Source organism: Chelon labrosus (genome assembly GCF_963514085.1).
Source record: "Chelon labrosus genome assembly, chromosome: 12".
Taxonomy (NCBI): Eukaryota; Metazoa; Chordata; class Actinopteri; order Mugiliformes; family Mugilidae; genus Chelon; species Chelon labrosus.
The window spans coordinates 26,804,972-26,826,689 of NC_140345.1; the positions used below are offsets into that span (position 1 = coordinate 26,804,972).

At 42.7% G+C, this 21,718-nt stretch overlaps 1 protein-coding gene across 2 annotated transcripts; it reads right to left on the reverse strand.

Moving 5' to 3' along the window:
• Positions 1–1,307: 1,307 nt before the first annotated feature.
• On the reverse strand, positions 1,308–18,334 carry ube2e2 (ubiquitin-conjugating enzyme E2E 2). 2 transcript variants are annotated; one of them, XM_084556533.1, is made up of 4 exons: positions 18,295–18,334; positions 10,500–10,683; positions 9,393–9,443; positions 1,308–1,526 (listed from the first exon to the last, which is right to left on the reverse strand). In XM_084556533.1, exons 2-4 carry the CDS (start codon positions 10,673–10,675, stop codon positions 1,472–1,474), a joined length of 282 nt encoding a protein of 93 aa, XP_084412659.1. In that variant the 5' UTR covers positions 10,676–10,683; positions 18,295–18,334; the 3' UTR covers positions 1,308–1,471. The 2 variants fall into 2 exon arrangements, with proteins under 2 accessions (XP_084412659.1, XP_084412660.1); XM_084556534.1 differs by lacking the exons at positions 1,308–1,526; positions 18,295–18,334 and adding an exon at positions 12,313–12,485 and having other exon boundaries at positions 9,233–9,443.
• Positions 18,335–21,718: the final 3,384 nt, after the last annotated feature.

Sequence of the window (21,718 nt, forward strand, 5' to 3'; positions counted from 1 at the left end):
GCTATGATGGCAACACTTGACCACATAACGTCCACACGTTCCCGCAAACCCATTAATAACAGCTCGGACAAATGTTTGCCAGAAAACTACCTCGCGGACGGGAACATAGAGAATTCAATGACACACATGAATCAGGGCCAGGACGTGTTCGCTGTCAAACAAGCACCGCAGTGGAAAACATTAAGGATGAATTAAGCTCCTGTGTCATGGCGGACGGCAGGTTTGTTTTGGGGAGAATTATTTTATTTTTTTTCAGCAGATGGTACATAGGTGCAGAAGGAGAGTATCAGCCATAACAAACCCAGTCTGACACGTCCATCTGTACGCTACAACAAACCTTCTGCTCCTGAACCAGGATTATCACAGCTGCTTTCCTCGGCAGCAGCTGTGATTTGTGACTTTCAGAAGGAAATCCATCAGGTTTTCAGATCTCAGTCACAAGGGGGTAATGGGGATCTCGGAGCGATTGTTTACTCGTGAGTTGCCGTTATTTGTTCGCTTGCCAAAAGACTCCTCTGTTTGCTTTCACGTCTGCCTCGGATTAGCGTTCAGTCATTCCCAACGACCTTAACTGCTTCCAGTGAAACCGGCTGCTGCTATGATGGCAACACTTGACCACATAACGTCCACACGTTCCCGCAAACCCATTAATAACAGCTCGGACAAATGTTTGCCAGAAAACTACCTCGCGGACGGGAACATAGAGAATTCAATGACACACATGAATCAGGGCCAGGACGTGTTCGCTGTCAAACAAGCACCGCAGTGGAAAACATTAAGGATGAATTAAGCTCCTGTGTCATGGCGGACGGCAGGTTTGTTTTGGGGAGAATTATTTTATTTTTTTTCAGCAGATGGTACATAGGTGCAGAAGGAGAGTATCAGCCATAACAAACCCAGTCTGACACGTCCATCTGTACGCTACAACAAACCTTCTGCTCCTGAACCAGGATTATCTTTATTTATCTTTCACTGAGGCCGTTTATTTTCAGATTCATTCTTGTTCTCTGATCTATGTGTGAGCAGTTGGGTTTGTCAAACATGTATTTATTGCCAAGTCGTACGCCTTGTATACTAGAAGATGTTGAGTTTTATATAGGTACATAAAAGCTTTGATTGCAACTCATTCATTTCAGTTAATGAAAATTAAGTTTCCATCTTTAGAAAGTTGGTTTATCATATTTCTTATGACTATTAACGTCAGTTTCAGAAGGAAATTGCCCAAATAAAGCACAAAAAACAAATGAGCTTGGATCGGTTTCATTCATCTTTTTGGTTTATGTATATTGTGTGAGTTCTGATGTCAGGGGCGTGCAGGTCCGAGACATCTAAAACATGTTATAGACCAAATAATAATTCAACCAACTGAGAAAATAACAGCCATCTGGACAGAGGCAGGGCTGCAACGCAATCTTCTTTGATTACAGCAATTATGCAAATATGTGCACGACTGGAAAAGCCCTGAATCCGGTCATCGGAAGTGTGGGTATTCTTCAAAAAGGAACCCAACAAGGTGGATGGACGTCCTACAACAGGAGCACGATCGTTTTACGCAAGAGCATCTCAACAGAGGACATCCGACAGGTTTATAACCTCTAAACAACATCAGTATCACACTACAGTTCTTCATTCATAGATTTCACATCGAAATATGTTATATTGAGAAACTATCTGAATAAAAGTTTAATGGTCAAAGTGATTATAGAGAGCCGAAGTCCCGCCCCCCTCTACTTCCGGGTTATGGGACCTATCTTTCGAAAAAATATGAACGGCAGTCTATGGCGAAAGATAAATTATTTTCTGGTCCCGATCGACTTGTGCCTTGGATTATACATATGTTGTTTTTCAGAATAAAAAATGATTTTACATGTCAAGAATGTCAAAGTTTGTCGCAAGATAGTTCAGTAAAACGCTATGGAAAATACGTAATTAACTACAAGTCCCACATGCTGGCACGTACAGAACCGACCAAAACTCCCTTCGTGTAACTACAGCTCTCGACATGACCCGATTTATAATGATTTTCACCTCGTTTGATGCTTCTGCCTTCGTCCTGGAAGAAGACGGTAAAGCTCAACAAGGAGACAGCCATAGTTCTCAGACGAGAGATGTAGTTCACTAAGCGATCTCATACAAAACCTAATGTTGTTCAGCTTATTTACGTCAAATAATTTATCTCTTGACGTGAAAAATTATCTTTTAAATTCACACACATCATATGTGAAATTCATGCCACAATTCGAACGGGACCAAAAAATAATTATGATCTCTCCATAGACTGCCGTTCATATTTTTTCGAAAGAAAGGTCCCATAACCCGGAAGTAGAGGGGCGGGACTTCGGCTCTCTATTTAGTGGAAAGTTAACCGAAGGATTTATCAACTTCTTGTTGACTGCAGCTCCAGACACAAGACGTCCATTATTTTACTGAATAATAAATGTATTTGTAAGTGAATGTAAATGGAAAGTCTCAGGTTTCCACATCTCTAAGGTGCAGATGGATTCTTTTCTAATTGAGTGTCTTCTGGTATCGGTGAGAGCTTATAACTCAAGGTGGTTTTTTTACTCGACATTTAATTTCAATTTCAACAGATTTCAACTCATAGTGTGACTGATCGATATCAGCGGCAGATTGAGTGCGGGTCGTTTTTTTTTCATCCAGGGGATTTGGACGGAGAAACATTTCATGAAGATGTGTTTTTATTTTATTTTTTGAAGCGGCAGTAAGGCTGACAGTGTTTTTACTTCAAATTGAAATCACAGCCCCAAAATCGACACCCCGATGATTCACTGACGCCGCCGTGAACAATACCGCGATACCCGGGAGGTATTCCTGGAGCTCATCTCCCCCTCCGTCCTCCGGTGCCCCTCCCTCGTCCTTCCGCCCCCTTCATGAATATTAATAAGCCCCTCCTGCTGTGCTTAATGGTAACGCTGTGAAAAATGATGCTGGCTGTGTCACTCACATATAATCCCCCGGGGGCACGGCACAAAACTAATATGCAGCCAACACAGACATGAAGATGATCCCATCAGCGAGGAGAGAATTAGAGGTCAGAGCCTACGATGAAGACAGCCTCATTTCTTGGTGGAGTCTTGATGATGATGAAGATACATATCCCGCGTTGAGGCTGGAAGTCGGCGAGCATGTGGAGACGGTCTTCATCAGACAGTGACAGCTCTGTTTTGGGCATTGTGCGGGCAATAAATCGCAACAGGAAAAACTCTGTGGAACAAAAACTCTTTGTTCCACAGATCGGGCATGTAGTACAGCTGTATTACAGAGCCATAGAAAAGGAAGTCTGACACGGCAATAAAGCAGAAAACAATATCTTAACTCGCGGATATGTAGTTAATTATGCAAAAATAAAATTCTTGCATTTGGAAAGGTGCAGAAGTAGCCCAGAAACCAGCCTGAAGACGCGCCGTTCAGAATTAATTACACTCTGAAAAGATCTGCCGGGCCAATCAAATCATTCCCGGACCCTTTTTTCCATCTGATCGCCGTGGAGTTGATTTTGTTTACAATAAAATGGCTTCCGGCTGAGGAGCAAGATGTTTAGATTCTGCGCGTCTGTTGTAAAATACATTGACAGTGAAACAACTTTAAAGGACAAACTGTTAACAGCGATTGATGCCCTCCTTTCTCCCCAGGAAATGCCTCATAATTCATTGCTCTAATTGGCTGTAGGGTTATCCAGTTGGAGGCAGAATTAATGTTTTCTCTGTACAGTTGAAACGGCGCATAATGAAATCCATATGGTTACGCCGGGCTACTGCAGGACAACAAATGTTTCAGGCTTTGAAATAACAAATAGTTCTTGATTAAAAGGGAAACAGCTAGCATGAAATTGCTGTAGCTCGGAGGGTGGTGTGTAATTTGTCTGAGAGATGAGGTATGGAGAGTGGATTGAACAGCGAGTTTACCTGCTCTTATGTAAACCGTGAACATTAAAAGATCTTGGATATTTTCCTTACCACGCTCATAATACCAGAATACCATTTAAACACATGCTCGTCCTGTTATTATGGCCTCGGATCAATGCATAGTTTAGGGAAATCAGGAAGAGATCGAAACAGCAGTAACGCTACGGAAAGCAAGCAGAGTCTGAAGTGCGACTGTAGTAAATGATTCTACCCAGAAGAGACGGAATACACACTGTGGTGTCACAACTGAAGAAGAAGGAGAAGGAAGGAAGGAAGAAGAAGGAAGGAGAAGAAAGGAGAAAGAAGGAAGAAGGAGGAGGAAGAAGAAGAAGGAAGAAGGAGAAGGAAGGAAGAAGGAAGGAGAAGAAGGAAGGAGAAGGAAGAAGATGAAAGAAGAAGGAAGGAGAAGGAAGGAGAAGAAAGAAGAAGATGAAAGAAGAAGGAGAAAGAAGGAGAAGGAGAAGAAGGAAGAAGAAGAAAGAAGAAGAAAGAAGAAGGAAGAAGAAAGAAGGAGAAAGAAGGAAGATGAAGAAGAAGAAGAAGGAAGAAGGAGAAGGAGAAGAAGAAAGAAGAAGAAAGAAGAAGGAGAAGGAGAAGAAGGAAGAAGAAGGAAGAAGAAGGAGAAGGATAAGAAGGAAGAAGAAGGAAGAAGGAGAAAGAGGGAAGAAGAAGGAAGAAGAAGAAGAAGATGAAAGAAGGAGGAAGAAGAAAGAAGCAGCTCAGCCCTTCCAGATGCTTCTATTGACAACAATGTTTACTGCATTTACTGTTGATGTGATCTGAGCTGAGACACCGATCAGAGTATTTGTTCCTCCAGGTCCATTTAAAGCAGATAGAAAAAAAAGTTTGCCCTTTTAGTTTTAGCTTCAGTCCTCTACGGTGTAATGAACTGGGTTTTAAATGCTTTTAAAATGTGTTTGTTTGAATAAAGAGTCAGCTGGAGACAGTAAAAAGTCAGAGCCAGTGTTTCACCAGAGAGCCAACATTAACTCACGCAATCATTGATTCAATCTGCTTCTTCTAAATCAGCTAATCGATGTTTTAAATACAAACCAGTGGAAACGGTAGTTATACATGGGAGGGGTTCAAATAACAATCAATCAGATCTAATAAAGATCTGATTGTGTGTATCTACAGTTAAAACCTCCAAGTCTGTGGTGTTCAAATCACCACAGGAGCTTTTTCTGCGATTACGTTTCATAAATGACTTTTCTTACTGAATCAAATCTCTCTCGGTCTTATCTACTTCCACTTCAGCAGGAGCTTTGTTATGTTTCCCAGAATGATTAGTAGTAAAACGACAGAGAAAGAGGCTGAACTTGTTACTCAAACTGCTGCAGCTGCATTGCATTTAATCTTTCTGAGTTGCCTCAGGAGGAGAAATCGGTATCCCCACCTCTTCAGCGATGGATTATTCAGCTGAACGTCACTGAACTATAGCAGCTGCCGTGGGTTTTTTTTTTTTTTCTTCTTCTTCTCTTTGAATCTGGAGGGGCTGCCATAAAAACCTGACATTTACTATTACGTTTTAGGCAGCTGAACATTGTTCTGCTTTCCCTCCGCCGCGGCAGTAATGGAAGTATTCGTTTGTCCATCTTGCGAGCGGACCTGTAGGCTACGTGTTACTTTAACAACGTCAAAGTGTCGGTATTTCTGCTGCGGATTTTTCTGCACGTCAACTTCACAAGGAATGTAGTGACAACTTACAACAGCAACAGCAACAGCAATGACAAATACAGATAAGAAAGATTCGATGTGTTGTGAGGAAGATGTGGGGGAGACGGGATGTGATTCAGCAGATGAACCAGAACGATTCCACATTGCTCCCGTGGGTTTGGAGAGGCATCTTATTTTAACTCATTCGGCTCAAACTCGTGATGACGTCTGATACAGCTTAAAACAATTCGCCTTTACACAAACGTTGAGATTTAGGCGATTCAGGAGAAGAGGGGAATACTTATTTTCTGGCATTTTATAGATAAAACCATCTAAAAATGTAAAATAATTGTTTGCTGCAGCTCTAATATCACAGAAAAGGGTTAGCAATAAAAATGCTGAAGCGATTTTACAACGTCACAACTGCCAACTCGGGAGGCAGCTTATCAAAATTTACCACCTGATTATGGGGCTATGGAGAGGTACTACACCTTCAGATGACGACAGCCAGCAACACTGATAAGCCCATCGTGTCTTCCTTTCAGCGTATCTATTCAAAGTTTATCCAGATCGCTGCGGCATTTACGCACCTCGCAGGAAAAAGCAAAACACAATTCATTTCTGCACCACGTGCGTCAGTAGGTGTAAAAAAAGCCTTGATGCACTTGACAGCGAGAATAATTGCCGTGTCAAACCCTCTCAGGCTTCCACGTGTTCCCGTTCGTTCTGATGCATGACGAGACTGCCAAGGTGACAAGCAGACTGCCACGAAGCCGAGCGCCGCGAGATAAAGCTCGGAGACAAATTTAAATACTTGCTCGAGTCCCGACGTTGCACTGCGAGTGTGACATTTCTGTGTTCACAATGCAAAGCATCAATTCTTAAGCTTTAATATCAAGACTCCCAGAAAGCGAAGAAACACTGTGTGGTTTATGAAGACATACAGGTGACTGAAACAACTGGCTCTGGTATTAAACGCAGCCGAGGGGTAGGCGAGTGTTTTATTACACCCCTCGTGACACAGATGTTTCGCTAAATTAGATCCTCAACACTCCCAAGGTGTTAAATTGTAAATTCGGACTCTTAACACACACACACACACACATCTACACTGCAGCGATCTCCATTTTGCAGAGATAAATGCTGCATCAGATCTCTTCTTCTACCCTGAGCGTAGTATTAACATGCATCTGATCACAAGTGACCAGCTTTAAGTACGTTTGAGGTCAATCACACATTTGGAGGCTTGTGACCACGTTCCTTTAGTAGTGTCCTGGCCACATCGACGGACCGCCTACCTAGCCGAAGTCCTCCATCAGCTGAGTTTCGCGTCATTCATTCAGAACAAAAAACACAGAGCCTCTATTAGAAGTGATCGTCTGAAAAGACAAAAAAAAAAAAAACCCCGCGGTCATGTGTGTCTGTTAGTAATGAGAGCCGCCTTTAAATTATTCTGCGCCTGTAGCTGTTAACTAAGTTTATGAAATAAATCTAAACCAGGATAAATTAACAGATGAATATATGGATCACGAGCAGGCTACTGTATGTGTAACTGCGTCATTTAAAAAAAAAACAAGACGATGCAACGTGTGTTTATTTACCTTTATGACTCTCTGTCATATAAAGTGCGCGCCCTCTTTGTGCACATCTATAAAATAACTAACGTCAGACCAGGAGGAATGATTAAATAATGACCTAAGAGGTGAGTTTTCAGTGTCATGGCTCGGTATGTTCCACAGTTTGTATCATATCCTCATCATATCATATCATAAACTGAAGTGTTCGTGGTTCTGAAACAGCGGTAGGTAAAGATCCATCAGAGACAGGATCTGTTTTCACAATATTCTGCCCGGGTAAAGCTAATATTCTAAACCGCTGGCTAGCAAAGATCGCAAAATATTCTACCAAATGAAGGTGTTTATTTGCGTGCAAGGCGCAGAACTGATCGTATCGGCTTGAGGCGCACTTTTAACGGCTGTTCTGGACACATGCGGTTAAAGCTGGACACTTGCGGTCCGATCTCTCGGGTAACGCGTGTTAATACGAGGTCTGAACGGGGGCCCATTTTGCAGAGAGAAATGCCGCATCAGTGATCCCTTCCGCTGTCCCCGAAGGTGAGGAGACTGTAGGTGACGCAAAGGAGACTGCAGATTTTAACCGCACAAAATGATGAAGAAGGCAAATTCCCTGCGACCGGGACAAAGAGTCTTTAAAGGGCTCCTCGGCGGAGAAGACAAACGAGACGACATTCATCAAGCGTCCCCCCAGCGCCCACGTTTTGTTGAAAGCACCAAAGTGAATCTCTTAAACACAACTCCCTGTCTGCTTCCTGAAGGAGGGCCAGCAGTCTGTGACTCCATTTGTAACGGGGGGGGGGATGAAATGAATAACCTTTCAGGCTAACCTGGCCAGGAGCGAGGAGCGAGGAGCGAGCGGCATACAAATGACGGCGGCGCGAGCACTGCGGCGTCGCACTCGTTCACTCATGCGAGGATGTAAATGGCCATGTGATCGCAAAAAAAAAAAAAAACCTGGTTTCTGATGCATCTGACCTCGTGTCATCGTTAACCGGGGCCCTAATCTATTTGAGTGCATCACATAAAATAAACATTATTAGATCATTGTAGGGTGCAGAAAAAGGAACACACACGGAAAAGGATTATCTTGAAAAAGCTTAATTGTTTCCCTGGCAACTGGTTCCCCCCGCTAAGACGATGACTGTGAAATTTCCGCTAGCAATTATTTTACTTTCAAATGACTTACTTGTGTCCTCAAGCTAAAATCCTTCATGTGAGCCAACCTAGTTTTCTTCGGGGAGGTGGGGTGGGGATTGAGGGGGGCTGAAACAGATTAGAGTCCTCGAGGAAAACAACATCTCTTTTAGCCACCGGAACAATAACAAAACCGGGGTGTGAGCTGAAATGAAAAGGTTAGCTCAATGTTTATCGTTAATGACGGCGGGGTTCTGATGAGACCCAGCAGGGGTGATTAATTCATGCAATAAACAAGGCCGTCGTCTGGGGCGTAGTGGTTTCAAATCGCCAGATGAGTACACGCAAAGCTGTTCGCCTTAATCATTTTTAAAACAGGTGTCTGTGAACAAAATAATCCAAAATGGTCAAAAACATCTCCCACAAGTGTCCTCAACAAAGAGCGGCTTCCATTTTCTGTCTTAATCTGCAGCAGAGTGCTGATTGTGCCGTAATAAAACGGAGCCATAATCAATGTCAGTGTCACTTTGTGTTAATAAAAGATGCATCCCCAGAGGTAAAAACCCTTTTGTCGTGTCCACGGCGGCTGATACACATGTGGTCTGCCACTCGCTCGCGACCATATCTCTTCCTCAAAGGGCTCGGAGCCGCGGCAGTCGCACACAATAACCATTGTCTGTGGTAAATCCCCAGCACAGCGAAAGCAGGAGGGGAGGGGAAGGGAGGGGGGGGGGGGTAACCACACGAGAATCGAAACAGGTTTTAAAGTCACACCGTTGCTTATTTTCCACCATTACGGCGCGAAACCATAATACTGTCATCTGCGTTTTGAACCGAGGGGCTTCTGCGCGCATCGTGCTGCAACAACACAGCCACAACGCTCTAATTCACCTGAGATTACCATCTCAAACAAACAAAAAAACACAAACAGCAGCATTACGGGAGACAAAAGCGAGTGCACTACAGCGTGGCCTCTCTCGTTCAGAGACAAGAATCCATGAAAGGAGCACACTCCGGCTGTCTGCATCCATTACGTCGTCTCCGAGCATATGTACGTACCGGCTTACGAGTCATTACAATAAACGCTTTGAATCCTTACCTGCAGTTTGGAGGTGGGTCTAGTGTTATTTCTGCGAGCTCTTTCTGAATCCTGCAAAAGAAAAAGGTTTTATTGTTATGCCTGACGACTGACAGAATCTAATCCTGCAGCATTTACAGACTGTAAACGTGTTAAACTTAAACATGAGGATAAACGTGACACATTTCATCATTTGTAGATATATTTAACCGGGGCTGAGTATTGCTACAGATTTCTGAGCCGATTAAACATCAACTACTTTAGAGATGTTCCAGTTTCCAAGCAATTTGACTTGACTTGAGTGATGTTGTCATTGGTTCCAGGGAATCTGTGGCATTCCCACATTAGTTTCCCTCTAGTTTCCACATCTTGCATATGGCTCCGCTTTTGCGCAGCTCTTCTCCGTCGTCATACTTTTTTAAAAATCCAATCAACTTTCCGGTCTGACGGTGAACTCAAGAGTTGTAGCCGCTGTCGTGTTTAAGATCTCTCACACTAAAGACTTCTGACGAAAAGATGCAGGAAATGGCTCGTATTTTACAAATTAATGTCAGAATCACACAAATCGAGATCAATTCGAACGTGGAAATTGATTTTCTATAAACCCCGGCCTGAATAATAACCGTTAAATATGGTGATTCAAACAGGCTAAACTCGTGTTGAAGCGAACACAGAATATAAGCGCTGCTGCCCGTGTGTGAAAGCTCCAGTCGTACTGGAGGGAATCTCATGCTTTTAAAGCGCAGGAACACAAAAGAGGAGATGCTCACAACATCAGTTATAAAAAGACTCGGCGGCCTCAGCCAACTCTTTGCTCAACCGGTTGCATAATTCTCTCATCGCCTGTCTTTTATTTATTTTTGGGCTGAGAAAGTGCCAAGGCTGGTGGAGACCAAATGACAGCATTGATACTTCCGCCGGTTAACCTTTCCTTTTTGTTTTGTTTTTTTTTTTGTGTTTTTACAGTGGGTGAATAGCGTGGATGTTAGAAATGACAACGCCTGTGGGACTACAGTCTTTTTATATAACTTCACACCCTCGGGCAGAAGAAGGAGAGGCCTTCAATTTAAAAAAAACTTCCTCTACAAAGCCAGATTGGGCTGTTCCTTCCCTCCCCCACGTTCTTACCTCTTGGCACTAGTTGAAAGTTTAGCAGCGGTTTTACTCGAGATCTTGGTCTCCTTCTTTTTGGGCTGTGCTTGCTCTCGCTCCTGTTCAGCCGGTACCGATTCCCTCTGTTCGATGTCCGAGCTGCCCCCGCTCGTGCTGGGGCTGTCGTCCGGTCTCTGTACTTCACTGGACATCGTGGGCCCTTGGAAACAGACACAAAAATAAAATAAATAAATAAGCAAGTCAAGATGATGAGCACGTTTTGCACAAATCATAACCGCTGCAGTCGGTGAGGGTTGAAAGCTGGTACATGCCTGCAAATTACACATGCATACTAGCTCAGAATATAATGAGGCTTTCACCTAATGACCTATTAGGGGTTTATATATTGCAGACTAGTCATTATGTAGACTTCAAATGAGTGGCCTAGATCTCTAAAGCAAAATAAACTGCCATATTTAGTATAATTATACTTGCATATCCTCTTTGCCCTATATTTTGTATATAAAATGCATATGTTTGTGCATTTTATATTACTTTATACTTTTTATTCATTTCTACCTCACTACACTTCTTATTTTTACCCTTTTGCTGACCGATTCCCCCGTCTGTGCAATAATGCTACTGGATACCGAAATAAAATAAAGTATTTACCAATTCTTTAAACAAATACAGGATAATGTGGAAATTTAGTATCATGACTCAACAAACTAAAAGAAATTGCTCTATTTAAGACCATTTGTCTACAAGTAATAGAAACATCCTTTAAGACGATCGTTAGGCAGTTTAAGATTAATTTAATAACCCTAATAGTTTAAATAACTTTAATAAATGTAATATTAACATATAATAAACACATGTGATGTGGTTGAAGGGGGAGAAGTTAATAAAAACGTCCAGGTGAAGTGGCGGACAGGTTCGCAGCGGTGATGACCACCAACGGTCGCATGACACATCAGAGGAATATCCTTTAAGACGATCGGTAGGCAGTTTAAGATTCATTTAATAACCTTAATAGTTTAAATAACTTTAATAAATTTAATATTAACATATAATAATAAACACATGCGATGTGGTTGAAGGGGGAGAAGTTAATAAAAACGTCCAGGTGAAGTGGCGGACAGGTTCGCAGCGGTGATGACCACCAACGGTCGCCCGGGGGTCGAGTAGCCGTTTACGGGGTTGACGCATGGACGTTTCGCCGCCCCCGAAAAGGGAGCAACAAAAGGCGGGTTAGGGTGTGTTTGTTACCGGGGGGGTCACTTAATTGATTGGTCGGAGCAGGTAGGCCAAGGTTTGCGGACAATAGAGGGGGGTCAACGGATGGGGTGGAAACCGAGCCGTCCTACATAAACATTATCGGGAGCTAGCTAACGTTACAAGGCCGGGGGGAGGAGGAGGAGGAGGAAAAAGGGGGGAGGCAGAGGAGGAGGAAAGTAGGGTGCGTTACCGCTGAGGGGTATTTAAAAAAAAAAAAAAAAAAAAAAAAAAAAAAAAAAGAAGAAGCTGAACAGGCCTCGGTTGTTTTAAAGTCAACGCGGAGAAAAAGAAGGCGTTTCTGTCGATGGAGGACGGCGAGCGACGGGGCCGGCGGACCAACGGCTCCTCGGCTGGAGAGGGGGGGAGGAACTGTGCGGAACCGCGGCCGTTACTGGAGTGGTGACCCTGCCTCGGCACAAAGAGAGGCTCGCCCCCCCCCCTCCACCACACACATCCACCACCACCTACCTCCCTCCCTCCCTCCCTCCCTCCCTCCTCCTCCCTCATTCTCCTTCTCCTTCTCCTTCTTCACTAGAAAACAAACGACACTCTTCACGGGACATTTACTTACTTTTTTCTTTCCGTCCGCGGATCTCCGAGGGCCGGCTGAGACGCGTGTGTGTGTCGACCTTTTACCTCGGCGGCTGGCCGTCGATGCTGCGATTTTTTTCCGCGTCGTAATCCAAAAGGTACCGAGAGAGAGAGAGCGAGCGAGAGAGAGAGAGAGAGGGAGTGTGTTGGGGGTGGGGGGGTGTGTGGGAGAAAAAAAAAAAAAAAAAGAAGTAATATCCAACCCCACACACACACTCACACACACACACTCGGCCGTCTGCTCGCTCCCGTGTCCTTGCTATTTAACTGGAGGTAGCGGCGGCAGCGGCGGCAGCAGCAGCGGCAGAGACGCGATCTCAGACAAACACCGAGGCAGCCCCGGACCGCCTCCATGCGCGCTCCCGGCATGCTCGCGCACGCTGCCTGCATTGGTGAGGCAAGTATCCCTGCGCATGGGGCCAAGGCAATAAATAAAACACCTCATGGATTAGTTAGCGGGGTTACACGCGAACTATCAGTGTCTTTTTAAATATATATTTATATAAAATGTCTTTATTGACTTCTAGTGTGTGTGTGTGTGCACAATTTACAGGCCCCATGTGTGTAGCGTTTATTTGCCCCCCTCCACCTTCCTCCAGCGTGCACAGATTATGGGTTTTAAGGACAATTTTCAGCATTTTGCACCTCCAAGGTAATGCTCGTTATGTTCTGTTACTTTGGCAGAGCTTTTTATTTTGCGCAAACAACACTTTAATGTGTCTGTGAAGCTTCTCGCCCGTCCAGGTCATGGCGTATCCTATAAAAAAACAAAAAAAAACAAAGCTGAAACAATTGCAACTAGACTTGAGGGTTTCTTGAAGTTGTTAACAGACGCTAGTCACGAGAGTTTCAGGTGGAAAACACCATCAGATGTTCCTGTTAAAAGCAACAACTCCCCCAACAATCACCAAGGAAGTTGGATGCAACGTCTCCAAGAAACCCAACAAGTCCCGTCGTCCTTGTTTCAGTTTGTATTTGGGTAGTGACTGTGAAGGTTCTCGGCCGTCCAGGTCACGGCACATCCAACAAATAAAGATGAAACAAGGGCAACTAGACATGTGGGGTTTCTTGAAGAGGCCTACCCTCATCACCAGACCCTAGTCGCCTAAGTTCCAGGTGAACAACACCCACAGATTTGAATATTTACACCCCAACTCACCACACCAGTCTTTTAGAACTGAAGAAGTTGCTTGAATGAAATGCCTGGTCTACAAGTCCAGTTGCCCTTATTTCACCTTTGATTTTTGGAAGAGCTTGTGAAGGTTCTCTGTCGTCCAGGTCATGGAGCATCCAACAAGCAAAGCTAAAACTAAATGATTGGTGGGGAGTTGGGGTCCACATGACACTCACATGACCAGGGTTTGTTCATGACCAGATATTTATCCTTAATAGGGGGGATATGTTTTGATCTCATTTTTTCTTTCCCGAGAAGGGAACAGCCACAGATGTTCCTATTAAAACCCCAACGCTCTTCACCAATCGATTACAACTGAAGAAGCTACTTGGAGGTAATGTCTTCAAGAAGCCCTACAATTCTGGCCAATGGCAAAGTCTCTCTAAGTCTTTGAAGGTCTGGCTTTGACTGTGGGTCCCTTGATCTGGTTTTCTCGCAGGTAACCAAATCAGGTTTATGCGAACTTTGCAGTGCAGCCACGAGCTGATCACTCGCCATTATGACTATGACGCAATCCGTGACGTCACCAACAGCACCAGCCAGTTTCTTGCGTAACACTTCACACTTGAAGGAGAATCTAGTCCGTGCTGCATCCAGGTATTACTTCCTTTTAGGGCTTGGGCACACCAACCTGACATCAAAGAACTACCGACAACAAAGGCAGACAGTAGCGTCACCTCATGTTGACTGTGCCAAAAAGCTGCACACACAAAGACTACAGCTTTCAGGTATTCAGCAATATTCATCTTTCACAGCCTCTTGAAGGCAGGATCAGATTGTGTCTGGTTTAATGAAATAGTCCCCGATAACATAACATTTTTGAAAGAATGTATTGAAAACAATCAGTGTTCATCCAGAACAAACTTTCTATTGTGGAAAGAGAAATTCTCCATATGAATACAGTAGTTAGTTCATCACAATAAAACATTTCAACCATCCACTTTGTTCAACCCTTTTTTCCCCCTGTCATTATTAACTTTGTGCATTCAGAATGCAGTCCTGTCATGAATGCTGCATTCAAGGCCCTGTTTCCAGTGTCCTCCCTTCCCACACGTCTCACTGTGAAACCAGCGACTGCTCGAGGGCTCCAGCTGAATTTTCTGATCCCTTTACGCACACTTTCCATTAAGTACACAGGTCTGCAGACTTTGCTCCGGGGAATAACCCACAAGGCGCACCACTGTGACGCTATAGCAGGGATGATGGTGTAATTCCACATCGTAAAAATACACGGACAGGGTTTTCACGCTAAGTGTAAGAGCACATGTCACCGACCTTATGATGCTGTAATGGTGAAATCTATATATTCCGAGAGGTGTTTCAGACTGAACCAGGATTACTCTGGTTTAATAAATCAGTTTGCAGCAAAGCAAAGACATACAGCACTTTTCACCGCAACTGCAAATAAGGAAAACCTACTGTAAAAACCTTAAACTTACTGTAGAGTGATGTTCATTGAACCTCTGAAACAAGCATGGTATCTAGCTTTATGAAACACCCCTGAGTTTAACCTTAAACACTCCAGTTTATTAAAGTATTCAGGTGTTTCATCACTGCATGCATTGATGGTGACGTCAGTTAGTTTCAGTGTGAGAGGGTTCAGTCCTTAGAGCTTAGTGAACTAAACGCAGAGTCCCGAATCTGTGAAACTCTGCAGTGAAGCAGCAAATCTGTGGATGCGTGTGAACAAACGGTGACAAATTTGCCCTACACGGTGCTACTTCAGGTGAAAATTCTGATTTTACATCTGCAGCAGCAGCAACAGCAGCAGCGAAAGAGAGTCCAAGCAACACAATCTAAGCTCAAACTGACTTACTGATTGGAGGCAAGCCCGGGTGTAGACAGAAAAAGAGAGAGGACTGGGGTCATACATATAGATGAATTCAAGTATACATGTTGCATCAACATGATAAAAACAAGAGTACAAGATATCCATGAGCAGATGCTTAAATCAGATCAGATCAGATACGATATTATAAGACGAGATAATATGAGATGGGATGAGATATAATAACGCAAGACAAGACGAGATATTAAACAATATTATAAGACAAGATCATATAGCAAGACGTGATTTACAAGACAAGACAAGACACAATAAGATATTTTAAGATAAGACAAGATCAGATAAGTTAAGACACGAAAGGATATTATAAGACAGACCAGACCAGACCAGACAAGACAAGCCAAGCCAAAACAAGATATTGTAAGATAAGTCAAGACAAGACAAGATCAGATAACAAGACACGATTTACAAAACCAGACCAGACCAGACACAATCAGATCAGATCAGATCAAATCAGATCAGACCAGACACGATCAGATCCGACCAGACCAGACACGATCAGATCAGACCAGACCCGATCAGACCAGACATGATCAGATCAGACCAGACCCGATCAGATCAGACCAGACCCGATCAGATCAGATCCGACCAGACATGATCAGATCAGACCAGACACGATCAGATCAGATCAGACACGATCAGATCAGATCAGATACGATCAGATCAGATCAGATACGATCAGATCAGATCAGATCAGACCAGACCAGACACGATCAGATCAGACCAGACCAAACAAGACGACAGGTACTCAGTGCATCATAGGAAGTCTCTCAATTGCCTGGACTTATTTCAGCATAACTAACTATAAGCCAAAGTGAATATTGAGAACAAATTGATATTTTGGGGTTACGTGGTACTATGAAGTCTTCAAGATAGGAAAGAGGTAGGTTTAATGAAAACAGTACTTTAATGCTTTTTACTGTTTGTGGAGGGTAAATCTTGTCCTGCGAAAAGCTGGAACTATCAGCCTGATAGCTTTTGCAAGAAAGCCGAGCATCACTGTCAACAGCAACAAGAGAAAACAACATTAAATGGCAGCGTGTGAAGCATGAACCAGCCAGAGGGCAGGAAGCTTTCACCAGTCTGGCAGTGGATGACATTTATTAGCATTATTTGCTACGTTCTCCATCAATACCTGCAGCACTGAAAAAAAAACAACATTATTGTCTGCTCTGGGTGAAACAAATTCCATCCCGAGGCTCTGAACCAGCCAGTGCAATATTATCAACTACACAGAGGCTGCTGAGGCAAACATCCATAAACCAAGAATAAGCTCTGTGATGTTTTATCTGTGCCCGAAAAGTCAATGCACGAATTAAATACTTTGTTCAGTGATTCTCTTAGTTCAAACAGCAGGGTGCTACTGCAGCACTTTCATGGAATATTTGAAGTAGGAACTGTGCGAACGCTCTCATCGACTGAGCCAAGAGCCTCACGATGAACTGAAGCACTTATTCTGTCTATGAAACAAGGTCCCATCCGCATTCTTCTTCATTTTAAACGTCTAGCTAATGGTCAACAAGGCAAAAAGTGGATACAGTTTACTGTCACTGTCATTTTCTGTCTCAAAATAGCTTTAAATCTACCGTATAGTGAAGTCAAAAGTCTCCTATGAAGAAACAAGGGCTTTTAAACTGTTGTATGGCTGCGTTCAGGTTCTCACAGTCCAACTGGGAAAGTTAAGGTCAAGAAACTTAACCTTAACCTTGAATTCAAACTCCAGTTCCTGGTTTATTTACAGGGATGGTGCACACTGACGTACATTGAATTAACCTCAGTCTGAACAAAAACTAAACATTTGCACATGTGCTTCAACTTTGTGTATCAACCACTTTCATCTATTTATTTGATCTGGTGCTATTATTTAGTGTTATTTATCTCCCGGATCATTGGGTAGAAAGACAATCTAGGTCTCATCCAAACACAACACATTTTATTTCGCGTGGTACGAGGATACTCGATATATGTTTTTGCAAAGTTTAGCCGGGCTTCGATGTGTTTTTCATCCAAAAATAAGCTTGTGTCTTACCCACCGAACAAGCTGGGCCTTTTGGCAGCCTCCCTGACCACTTTCTGTCACAGTCATCTGTACTCTGTTCCGTAATATTTCTAATGCCTTGGGCATGTTTCTGTTGCCCCAAACAGAGCGATATGTTTAAACAATGAAGTCCTGTTGATGCTTTGTCTGCACTTTGTGGCATTGTTATCAGACAAGACAACAGGGGATAAGATAAGATACGATAAGATGAGATAAAAGAAGATCAGATCATTTAAGATGAGATGTGATAAAACAAGACAGGATATTAAGCTAAGACAAGACACGACCAGACCAGATCAGACCAGACCAGATCAGATCAGATCAAAGACAAGACAAGACCACACCAGACTACACCAGATATTATAAGTCTTTACAGATTTTGAAAAGACTAGGAAATCCAAATCAGACCAGACCCCTACCAGATACGAGACGAGACGAGACGAGACAGTCTTTACGGATTTTGAAAAGACTAAGAAATCTGACCAGACCAGACATGACCAGATCAGACCAGATCAGACAAGACCAGACAAGACAGTCTTTACAGATTTTGGAATGACTAAGAAATCTAGCAGATTTTTGGATGATGACTGAAAGACTGGGGATCACACACTTAACAACTGCACCCAATGAGGAATCGCAGACTACATGATTTGTCAAACAAACTAAAGTCAACTGAACACATCAAGCTCTTGTGCAAACTATCACGAGGGTTGAAATATATTAAAGCTATATACAGTTAACAAGTTTGACTAACTACAGTTTGGTGGAGTTTAGTGAGTAGAGTTCAGTGAAAAAAAGGCAGGAGGTTGAATAAACACAGTTTTAAAAGGGGTGGTTTTCAGAGTCACTGCATAGGTTGTAAGTTCTACATTATATAAATTTACAATTGATCTGATGTGCTGACCTGCCGATTTCACAGTGGTGTTCAGACTTTTTATCCTCTCCGTAACCGCTGCAGTGTGACACGTGAAAAGTCCTCGGCAGAGGGTGCCTCGCATTTACCAGCACTTAATGGTCCTCGTTATGGTTAATACAGAACAGCTTGAATAAAGTAACTGCAACCATGTGACTGCCAGCTTGGATTAATTCCTCCTTGTGTAAGGGAAAACTCAACCGTCATAAAAAAAGGCAGAAAAGAGAAACCAGGAGATTATGACACCTCCTGAAGAAAGCGATGGCTGGAGATTAAACAGTTTATTGATAAATCTGCTCGTCATTAACCCTTTTCTTGCACTTTTGAGATTCTTACAAAGCATATTAAATACAAAATGGCACAAATCTGGGGATATATTAACAATTCTGAGAAGGATATTGTGGATTAATGTGACAGATTACACGTATTTTTAAAAAAAAATATGATGGAAATATGATCAAATACTTTCTCCTCATAAACAAACAACAACGCAGAGGTTTCACTTATACGTTAATACTTCAGTAATGGGATATATAATGGATAATAAGCACATTAAGCTCATTTTTGCCAAAAATACTTAAATTAAGTGAAACTTTCAAGGCAGGATATATATTGGATATATTGGACTGGAAGTAAATTAATAAAAAAAGCATAAATGTTGCATTAAAATCTTTAAATAAGTGAAGTATTATCTACTTATGACACCCATTTTGCACAATGGAACGTTTAATCTTGAAAATATGGGGCTACTTTTAGAATTATTTAGCTTTTAAGAGCAAATCTTAATTTATTATAATCTATAGCAATGTATTATTATGTTTTTGTGGATTATATTTGATATTAAGCAGGCAGAAACATGAGTCGTGGTGTTTGAGGAAAATGCCGTGTTAAAGGATCTAAAGACTTCCTCCACCGCTGGTTAATAAGATGTATAGCTTCCCCTCATTGTTACTCAAACTCTCATTGAGTAAAACACCAAACCATTTTCCTGCACAATCACTGTAACTCTCTGTGGTGTCAGCTAACAGCCCACGCGGTGAACGTGAAGCATGTGTTGCTTTGAGCTAAAAAGCCTTTATTGTCTGGATTAATAACCCCATAGTCAGAGGTAATGGCTCACAGGAAGCGCCGATCTTTTCTTCTGCCTTCTCCAGAGTCAATCCGCCGGGATCTGCAGGAACGCCCGAGGGCAAAGTCGTAAGCTCGTAAACTACGAGGAATAAATTGTTCTCTCCAAACCAGCGCTTCATGTGAAACCTACTCCTCCTGAGTGAAATGTCTTTTAATTACACTCATGCATTTTTTTTTGTTTTGTTTTTTGGGTGGCGTTTCCTAAAAAAAGCAAGAGGTAAATGAATAAATCATGATTTTCCATTATGCCTCACAGGCTCACGTCCCAGTGGGATTATTGTTGGAGAATCAATAAAACACATAAAGGCTCAGGCTGTGATTTCAGTGCGCCATTCATGTCGTGTTTACACAGAGATTTACAAGAAGGAGGATGTTTATTTTCACAGTGAAATTTATGGCCTGGCATTTCTCCATGTGGCCGTAGTGTGTGAGGCAGCGTAACGGGATTTACACGAAAGCTCCGTATGTATTAATGTCTACACCAAATAGGATCCCTGACTTTTATGAAAGGCTTTTCTACATCAAATAAGGTCAGATTTTAACTTATTTTATGCAACAGTGACTCTAATCTCCAAAGACCAAGAAGAAGCAAGAAAAACAAAACCCACAGCAGCCAGAAAACCGGTGCCAGAAATATCTGCCACCTACCTGAGAATATAAATGTAAGTGCATCATACTTTAAAAGAAACTGTGTGGGGTAAAATAAAGGTGAACGACAGTGTGGATGCTGCTCGAGTCATAAACTTTCTGTTCCCTATTAACATGCGTCCTGGGAGATCCAGGATTAAAGACCGGGACACACCAAGACGTTTGCTGGTGTCAGGCTGTCGGCGTCGACCTTGGTTTTTGTAGCGTGTCCAAGTCGGACCTCCGTTGGCAGCATGTTAAATTAGCAGGTAGATCACTCTGATTGGCTGTTCATCTCGGAGAGAAACAGAAGTTCCCATTTTTCAGCTTCATCTCATCCGAACATTCAACCCGCAAATATTTTCCGGACAACTGATCATAGTGCTAATAGTAGCACTGACAAATACGGACTACTGCCACCTGCTGGTACAGAGCTGTTGGCTTTGGTCTTTAAGGTGTGTTCAAGTGCAAATTATTGGTCCACATGCGAGCGACATCACAGTTGCCTGCAGTTCTTTGACGTCAGAGTTTGTGTGTGAACGCATCTGTGATCCGACCGCATCTGTGGTCTGGGCCACGTGTGACCACAAAACATAAAGGTAGCTTGTACTCGGAGACAGAACCTGAAGAGAAATCACCCTTCTCACATGGACTGCTTGCTTCAGGTCCTTCTACATTATTTCTATTGGACAGCAATCACAATAAATAGATGTGACAAAAAGAACCATCTTTAGAGATGGTGTTGGAACCTTTTCCAGCCTGATGAGCAACACAAACTCCTGAACAACACCTGAGTCTCATTAGACTGACTCATGATCAGACGGACTCTAATTTGGCCTCGTAATCCTAGAGCTGCACTCACTTTTGCACCTCACTGATACGTAATACTGGCCCATTTTCCAGCATAAACAAATAGAACAGAAGCATAAACTGACTTACGGTTGAAAGACGGAAAATGTGAGCGGCGTTACCTTCACTGTGGAGGAGTGTGGAGTTGATCCTGCTCAAGACATAAACTTATTAAGTGTTGCCTGAGGAAAGTGAATACCATCACGGCCTTCGTCTTTTTTCATTTTGACAGAATAGGACTTTTCAACCAAGAGCATCTCATTATACTTGACCTATAAATGCGGCTGGATTAAACAATCTGGAGACCCCGGGGCAAATATTCGCCTCCGGCCTCCTTGTTTCTGGCAATTTGTTCAAAAATGAATCTATTCATTCTATGCATGCAACATGTAAATCGTTTACCGCATCGTTTATTCCCCGTGTTTCTTTGATTCTTTTTTTCTCAGAGGCTGAAAACACCAGAAATTCTACATTTTGTAACCAAACGTTTACTACAATTAAAATCAAACATTATAAATTACATATTTCTCTGTACTTGCATGTTCTTATTCTTTACCCTGTACTGCTTAATGTTAATGTATATGTTTTTTATGGCTGGAAATGGAAATTAAAGCACTGGACTCAAATTTAAATTGACGACAAACTAAAGTGTAGACTGTCCGCTGTCGTTTGAGGGTATTTACATCCAAATTGGAGGAAGGCTTTAGGAATTAAAGCTCTTTGATATGTAGCCGCCTCTTTTTCAAGGGACCAAAAGTGATTGGACAGTTGACTCAAAAGCGATTTCATGTGCTGCATGGGCTATTCC